Source organism: Anser anser, assembly GCF_964211835.1.
Source record: "Anser anser genome assembly, chromosome: 2".
Lineage (NCBI taxonomy): Eukaryota > Metazoa > Chordata > Aves > Anseriformes > Anatidae > Anser > Anser anser.
The window spans coordinates 833,620-842,051 of record NC_139721.1 but is presented as its reverse complement, the minus strand read 5'-3'; the positions used below and the strand labels follow the sequence as shown (position 1 = coordinate 842,051).

Genomic DNA, 8,432 nt, shown 5'->3' with positions numbered 1-8,432 from the left:
GGGGTCCCGGAGATGAGGGAGGGGCCCGGGGGGGGCGGGGCCGGGGGGGGACCCCGGGGGGGCCCGGAGGGAGGGGGGGCGGGGGGGATTCCGTTGGGGGCGCTGCGGGGGGGCGCGGGGGGGTGCGGGGGGTCCCGGGACGTCCCCAACGACCCCGGGGTCCCCGGGGGGGTTCCCCAAGGGGGGGGTCCCCGGGGCGGGGGCAGGGGGCGGGGGGCGGGGCCTCGGGGGGGTCCCCGGGGGGGTTCCCCGGGGGGGTCCCCGGGGGGTCCCGGCGCGCGCTCACCGTCCGCCGCAGCCCCATGTCCGCTGCCACGCCCCGCCCCCGCCGCGAGGCCACGCCCCCCGCGCGCCCCCATTGGCCGGCCCCGCCGCCCGGCCCCGCCCACCCCGCGCGCGGGCCGCGGGGAGGGGCGGGGCGGCCCCGCCCCCCCCGCCGCGGGCTCGGCGCCGATTGGTCGGGGCGGGGAGGAGGGGGCGTGGCGCCGGGCCCCCTCCCGCGGCTCCCGCCGGGCGCGCCGATTGGCTGCGGGCGCGGATGGCCCGAGGGGGCGGGGCCGCGGGCACGTGGGGGCGCGGGTCACGTGTGGGGGCGGCGGGGGCGGGTCACGTGGGGGCGGCCCGAGCTGGGGGGGGGAGGTCACGTGGGGCTGTGGGGGGGGGAATCCCCGGGGGGCGGGGCCGGGGCGGCCACGTGGGGAGGGGGCGGGGCCTCCAAGGGACCCCCCCCCACCCCCCCCCGGGCGGGGCCACCCCGAGGCCCCCCCGCCCCCCTGCGGGGACCCCCCCTCCGGCCCCCCCCCGGTGCCGCCCCCCCCCGGGTCCCCCCGGCCTGGCCCCGCCCGGCCCCGCCCCCTCCAAGATGGCGGCGGGGGAGCGGCGGCGGCCCCGGGACCCCCGGTAATGGGGGGGCGGGGGTGGGACCCCCGGGTGCGGGGCTGGGGGGGCCGGCTGGGGGTGGGGGCTGGTGTGGGGCTGGGTGGGGGCTGAGCCCGGCGTGGGGCTGGGGGGCTGCCTGTGGGGCTGCCCGTGGGGCGGGGGGGCCGGCTGGGGGGTGGGGGGCTGGCCGTGGGGCTGACCAGGGATCTGGGGGGGGGAGCTGGGGGCTGGGGCTGGGGGTCCGTCCGTGGGGCAGGGCCGTGGGCTGGTCGTGGCTCTGTCTGTCCGTGGGTCCGTCCGCGGGTGCGACCCCCGGCCCCTCTCCCCCCGCAGCCCCCGGCCCCGCTCGGCGCCCCCCGCTCCCGCCGCCGCCGCCCCGCGCCCCCCGAGGCGGTGCTGCAGGAGGCCTCGGGGCTGGTGCTGCTGCTGCCGGGGGCTCGGAGCCCCCCCAGGCCCAGGCGGAGGGGGGGTCGCCCCCCCCCGGCGAACCCCCAGAGCTCGGGGGGGGGCTCGGGCCCCTTCCCCCCTCCGCCCCCCCCCCGCCCCCCAGAACTGCCCCCCGGACGCCTGGGGGACGCGGCTGCCGCTGCCGCTGCTGCTGCGCGTCCTGGGGGCGGCCGTGGCGCAGGAGGGGGCCGTGCCCCTGCTCTGCAGGTGGGTGCCGGGGGGGGTCGGGGGGGTGGGGAGGGGGGCAGGACCCCCCCCCCCACCCACCCGGTGACCCCCCCCCGGTGTCCCCAGGGTGTCCCGCGTGTGCCGCCTGTGGCAGCGCGCCGCCGCCGAGCCGGGGCTGTGGCACCGCGTGGCCCTGGGGCGCTGCCGGGACCCCGAGGCCGCAGCGCGGTGGCTGGGGGCAGGAAGGTGAGGGGGGGCCCCGAGGGTGTCCCCGGGTGTCCCCGTCCCCCCCCCTCATTGTCACCTCCCGCCCGTGCCGCCCCGCGCCGTGTCCCCGCAGGCTGCGCCGGCTGCGGGACTTCGCCCTCACGCAGTGGCTGAGCGGCGTCCCCGCGGTGCTGCAGGTGGGTGGCACGGCCCCGTCTGTCCCCTCCGTGCCCCCATGTCCCCTCCGTGCCCCCATGTCCCCTCCGTGCCCCCATGTCCCCTCCGTGCCCCCGTGTCCCCTCCGTGCCCCCACGTGTCCCCCCATGTCCCTGTGTCCCCACACCGCCCCCCACACCCTCCCCTGTCCCCACGTCCCCCTGTTCCTGTAGGACACCCCCATGCCCCCACATGTCCCCCCTGTGTCCCCATATGTCCCTGTGTCCCCCCATGTCCCTGCATCCCCCCCCATGTCCCTATATCCCCCCTCACGTCCCCACACCGCCCCCACGGCCTCCCCTGTCCCCACGTCCCCCTGTCCCTGTAGGACACCCCCATGTGTCCCCCCTGTGTCCCCACGTGGCCCCATGTCCCCTCCGTGCCCCCACATGTCCCCCCCATGTCCCTGTGTCCCCATGCCCCCCCCAATGTCCCTGCATCCCCCCCATGTCCCCACACCGCCCCCCACACCCCCACATGTCCCCCCGTCCCCCCGTCCTGCAGGACACCCCCGTGTCCCCATGTCCCTGCGTCCCCCTGTCCCCATGTCCCCGCATCCCCACATGTCCCCAGGTGTCCCCGTGTCCCCCCATCTCCCCACATCCCCGTGTCCCGATGTCCCCATGTCCCCCCCATCCCCACATGCCCCCAGGTGTCCCAAGTGTCCCCATGTCCCCAGGTGTCCCCCCACGTCCCCACATCCCCGTGTGTCCCAGCGTCCCGATGTCCTCGTGTCTCCGCGCACCCCCGTGTCCCCCGTGTCCCCCCGTGTCCCCCACCCCACGGCTTGACGCCCCCCTCGGTGCCTCCCCGCCGCCCGCAGGCGCTGGCGGCCGCCTGCCCGCTGCTGTCCTCGCTGCGCCTCCGCCACTGCCGCGGGGTCACCGCCGCCGCCCTCGGCGCCGTCGGCACCCGCTGCCCCCGGCTGGAGAGCCTGGACCTGCAGGGCTCCCAGGTGGGGCACGGGGACGTGGGGGGACGTGGGGGGACGTGGGGGGACGTGGGGGGATGTGCGGGACACGGGGACATGGGGATGTGGGGTAGGGGACACGTCGGGACGTAGGGGACACACGGGGGTGCAGGGGGACACGGGGACGTGGGAGATAGGGATGTGGGATGGGGGACATGGGGGGATGTGGGGGACATGGGGGGACACGTGGGGACGTGGGGGACATGGGGGGACGCATGAGGCATGGGGGGACGTGTGGGGATGGGGGGGGACGTGTGGGGATGGGGGGGACACGGGATGTGGGGGGGCACAGGACATGGGGGGGACAGCTGGGGACATGGGGGGGACACATGGGGATATGGGGTGGGGGACACGGGATGTGAGGACACGTGGGGATATGGGACGTGGGGGACACGGGGGGATGTGGGGGGACACGGGATATGGGGGACATGGGACGTGGGGATATGGGACGTGGGGGGACACGGGGATGTGGGGTGACACAGGACGTGGGGAGGACAGGTGGGGACATGTGGGAACATGGGGGGGACACATCAGGAGGACATGGGGTGTGGGGGACCCACGGGGGGATAGGGGGACGCATGGGGACACGGGCCATGGGGGTACACCGGGGGGGGACACGGGGGGGACACGCGGGGAGTGGGGTCGCATGGGGCCGTGGGGCTGCCCCGCAGGTGGAGGCCGGGGCCGTGCCCAAGTTCCTGGCGGTGGCGGGCGCGCGGCTGCGCCAAATGTGGCTGAGCTGCGGCCCCCGCACCGGCGCCGTGCTGGCCTCGCTGGCGGTGAGTGGGGGCCTGGGGGGGGGGATTTGGGGGGGGGTCCGGGGGGTGCCGGTGGCACTGGTGGCGCCGTCACCCCCCCGTCCCCGTCCCCGTCCCCGCAGGGGGGGAGCTGCCCCCAGCTGCAGCTGCTGGAGGTGGACGCGGGGCAGCAGCGCAGCCCCCACCCGCTGCAGGTCCCCGTGGAGCAGCTGCAGGCGGCCTGCCCCCAGCTGCAGGTACCGGCACCCACCCGCGGGCACCCACCCATCAGCACCCACCCCTGGGGCTCCCACCCGTGGGCACCCACCTGTAGGCACCCACCCATTGGGTTCCCCCCCATCAGCACCCACCCATGGGGCACCCACCTGTGGGCACCCTTCTGGGGGGCTTCCACCTGTGGAACACCCCACTGGTGGGCTCCCACCCATGGGGCACCCACCCAAGGGGCTCCCCCCCCAGGCTCCCACCCATGGGGCACCCATTGATGGGGCACCCACCTGTGGGGACCCCTCTGTGGGGCTTCCCCCTATGGGAAACCCACCCTTGGGGCACCCCACTGGGGGGCACTCACCCGTGGGCACCCTTCTGGGGGGCTTCCACCTCTGGAACACCCCACTGGTGGGCTCCCACCCAAGGGGCTCCCACCCATGGGGCACCCATCGATGGGGCACCCACCCGTGGGGACATCTCTGTGGGGCTCCCCCCATGGACCCCCCCACCCACTGCCCCCCCACCCCCCCATGCGCCCCCCCAGGTCCTGCGGCTGCTGAACGTCTCCTGGTGGCCCCGGGCGGCCCCGCGGTTGCCGCTGGCCCCCGGCTTCCCGCAGCTGCAGGAGCTGAGCCTGGCCACGACCACCGGCGGCGGTGCCGGCGACGCCGTCCTGCAGCGCCTGCTGCGCGCCTCCGCCCGCCTGCGCCTGCTCGACCTGCGCGGCTGCGCCCGCGTCTCGCCCCGCGCCCTGCTGCGCCTGCCCTGCGCCGGTGAGAGCGGGGGGACGGGGGGGGCACGGGGCTGGGCTGGGCCGGGCCGGGCCGTACCACGTTGGTTGCGTTGGGCGGGCTGCACCGTGCCATGCCGTGCCACGCCGTGCCGTGCCGTGCCGCATCGGTTGCGTTGGGCGGGCTGCACTGTGCCATGCCGTGCCGCGCCGTGCCGTGCCGCATCGGTTGCGTTGGGCGGGCTGCACCGTGCCATTCGGGCTGTGCCGTGCCGTGCTGGCTGTGCCATGCCACAGGAACGGTGCCGTGGTGGCTGTGCCGTGCCAACTGTGCCGTGCTGTGCCGTGCTGTGCCGTGCTGTGCCGGCGGCACCGTGTCAACCACCTCGTGTTGGCTGTGCCGTGTTGGCCGTGCCGTGCCAACCACACTGTGCCAACTGTACTGTGCCAACCGTGCCATGCTGGCCGTGCCGTGCCGTGCCACGCCGTGCTGGTTGCACCCTGTCAACCAGCCCGTGTTGGCCCTGCCGTGCCATGCTGTGCCACGCCAGCCATGCTGTGTTGGCCGTACCGTGCTAACCATGCCGTGCTGGCTGTGCCGTGCCACGCTGTGCTGGCTGCACCACTTTGATCACCCTATGTTGGCCATGCCGTGCCGTGCCATGCCGTGCCGGCTGTGCTGTGCCGTGCCAGCCACGCCGTGCCAACTGTGCCATGTTGACCACGCCATGCCATCCCATATCCATGGTGCCAGGCTGTGCCACGCCATGCTGTGTCGACCACAATGTGCTGTGCCATGCCAACCATGCCATGCCAACTGTGGCACGTTGACCACGCCACGCTGTCCCATGTCATATCCATGGTGCCATGCCGTGCCACACCATGCTGTGCCAACCACACCGTGCCAACTGTGCCACATTGAGCACGCCACACCGTGCCATGTCATATCCATGGTGCCGCACCGTGCCATGCCAGCCATGCTGTGCCATGCCAACCACACCGTGCCAACTATGCCGTGTTGACCACGCCACGCCACGCTGTGCCAACCATGCTGTGCCGTGCCGTGCCAGCCACACCGTGCCACCTGTGCCATGTTGACCACCCCACGCCACGCCACACCCGCAGTGCCATGCTGCGCCGCACCACGCTGCCGGTGCTGCCCCACACCCCCCCAGTGCCATCCCGTGCCGCTTGCACCGCGCCAACCGCGCCGCGCTGACCCCGCCGCCACCTCCCCGCAGACCTGGAGCAGCTGCACCTGGGGCTGCACTGCAGCGCCTGCGCCCCCCCCAGCGCCCCCCAGGGCTGCGCGGCGCTGGCCTGGCGCTGGCGGCACAGCCTGCGGGAGCTGGACCTGGCCGGGCACTGCTTCGGCGAGCAGGACCTGGCGCAGGCCCTGGCAGCCTTCGGCCCCGGCGCCCCCCTGCGCTCCCTCGACCTGGCCGGCACCAGGGTGGCCCCCGAGGCCCTCAGGTGAGGATGGGACCCCCCCCCGGGACTCGGGTTGGGGGGGGTGGGTTAAGGTGGGGGGTCCCATCGTTGGGTGCTGGGAGGGGTGGGGGTCCCTGTCCCCAGGTGCTTGGGGGGGGGTCTGGGGGTCCCCATCCTGGGGATCTGGGGGGGTCTGGGGGTCCCTGGGGGGTCTGGGTGCCCCCATCTTTGGGTGCTGGGGGGGTCCAGGGGTCCCTGTCCCTACTTTTGGGCGGGGGGGTGTCTGGGTGTCCCTATCCTGGGGGGTCTGGGGGTCCCTGGGGGGTCTGGGTGCCCCCATCCTTGGGTGCTGGGAGGCGGGGGGTCTGTGTCCCCAGGTGCTTGGGGGAGGGGTCTGGGTGTCCCCATCCTGGGGGGGTCTGGGGGTCCCTGTCCCTACTTCTTCGGGGTGTCCCCATAGGGGGAAGCAGAGGGGGGAGCTGGGTGTCCCTATTCTTGGCTCTGGGGGGGCTCTGGAGGTCCCTGTCCCCATCCCTGAGTGCTGGGGGGGGGGTCCCAGTGTCCCCGTCCCCATCCCTGGGCACTGGGGGGGTGGTCCAGGGGTCCCCTCTCTGGCTCTGGGGGGGGGGGGGCTGTCCCCATCCTTGGCACTGGGGGGGTCCAGGGGGGGTCCCCTCTCTGACTCTGGGGGGGGTCACTGTCCCCATCCCTGGGCGCTGGGGGGGGTCTCAGTGTCCCTGTCCCCATGCGGGGGTACTGGGGGGGGGGGTCCCAGTGTCCCCATCCCCGGACACTGGGGGGGCGGGTCCAGGGGTCCCCTCTCTGGCTCCGGGTGTGCTCCCCGTGCCCACCCCTGGGTGCTGGGGGGGTGTTGGGTGCTGCTGTGCCCGCCCCCCCCCCAGCCCCCCTGTGCCCCCCCCGCGCCCCCCAGCGCCCTCCTGCTCCGCTGCCCGTCGCTCTGCTACCTGGACGTCTCGTCGTGCCGCCGCCTGCCCCGCGGCACCAAGCGGGCGCACCGGGGCCCCCGGGAGCTGGGGCAGTGCCTGAGCCTCCTGCTGGGGGCCGGGACCCTGCCCCGCGACCCCCCCGAGCCCCCCCGGCCCCCAGCAGCCCCCCCGCAGCCCCCCGGAGCTGCCCTGAGCGGTCGGGACCCCGCGGCTGGGCAATAAAGGGATCGGGACCGGGGTTGTGCCGGGCACCCGCCGGGCGTCCGCGTGTGCGTGTGTGCGCCCCAAACACGGCCCGGCACCGTGACCCCACACCATTGTGCCCGGCACCGTGTCCCCGTCCCCATGTCCCCGTCCCCATGTCCCCGTCCCATTGTACCCGTCCCAGCCCCTGTCCCCATGTCCCAGTCCCCGTCCCCATGTCCCCATCCCATTCTGCCCGTCCCCACGTCCCTGTCCCCGTGTCCCCATCCCAGTGCCCATCCCAGTGTCCCCATCCCATTGTACCTGTCCCAGTGCCTGTCTTTGTGTCCCCATCCCATTACGCCCATCCCAGTGCCCAGCCCCATGTCCCCATCCCAGTGTCCCCTTCCCATTGTACCTGTCCCAGTGCCTGTCCCCGTGTCCAGATCCCAGTGCCCGGCCCCGTGTCCCCATCCCATTGTGCCCGTCCCACTGCCTGTCCCCATGTCCCCATCCCCGTCTCCCCATCCCCGTCTCCCCATCCCAGTGCCTGTCCCTGTGTCCCCATCCCACCGTACCTGTCCCAGTGCCCGTTCTCGTGTCCCCATCCCACTGTACCCGTCCCACTGCCCTGCCTCATGTCCCCATCCCAGTGCCTGTCCCCATCCCGTTGTACCCGTCCCAGTGCCCGTCCCCACGTCCCCATCCCAGTGCCTGTCCCAGTGCCCGGCCCCATCCCAGTGGCCTGTCCCAGTGGCCCATCCTCTGGTGCCCCCCCCCAGTGCCCACCCCGCTGCACCCATCCCCATGCACCCATCCCGCTGGTCGTGTGCCCGTGTGCCCGTCCCAGTGTGCCCATACTGGTGTGCCCACACTGGTGTGCCCATACTGGTGTGCCCATACTGGTGTGCCCATACTGGTGTACCAATACTGGTGTATTCATACTGGTGTGCCCATACTGGTGTACCCATACTGGTGTACCCATACTGGTGTGCCCACACTGGTGTACCCATACTGGTGTACCCATACTGGTGTATTCATACTGGTGTGCCCATACTGGTGTACCCATACTGGTGTGCCCACACTGGTGTACCCATACTGGTGTATTCATACTGGTGTGCCCATACTGGTGTACCCATCCCAGTGCGCCTGTCCCAGTGTACCCATACTGGTGTACCCATACTGGTGTGCCCATACTGGTGTATCCATAGTGGTGTACCCATACTGGTGTGCCCATACTGGTGTATTCATACCGGTGTACCCATACTGGTGTACCCATACTGGTG

At 73.9% G+C, this 8,432-nt stretch overlaps 1 protein-coding gene across 4 annotated transcripts; it reads left to right on the top strand.

Annotated features, from left to right (window-relative positions):
- The first annotated feature begins 775 nt into the window (after positions 1–775).
- Positions 776–7,223, top strand: FBXL6 (F-box and leucine rich repeat protein 6). 4 transcript variants are annotated; one of them, XM_083825552.1, is made up of 10 exons: positions 776–900; positions 1,213–1,533; positions 1,621–1,740; positions 1,835–1,898; positions 2,741–2,872; positions 3,559–3,666; positions 3,768–3,881; positions 4,475–4,628; positions 5,827–6,058; positions 6,948–7,223. In XM_083825552.1, exons 1-10 carry the CDS (start codon positions 863–865, stop codon positions 7,183–7,185), a joined length of 1,521 nt encoding a protein of 506 aa, XP_083681678.1. In that variant the 5' UTR covers positions 776–862; the 3' UTR covers positions 7,186–7,223. The 4 variants fall into 4 exon arrangements, with proteins under 4 accessions (XP_083681678.1, XP_083681677.1, XP_083681679.1 ...); XM_083825551.1 differs by having other exon boundaries at positions 4,400–4,628; XM_083825554.1 differs by lacking the exon at positions 1,213–1,533 and having other exon boundaries at positions 832–900; positions 4,400–4,628.
- The last annotated feature ends 1,209 nt before the right edge of the window (positions 7,224–8,432 follow it).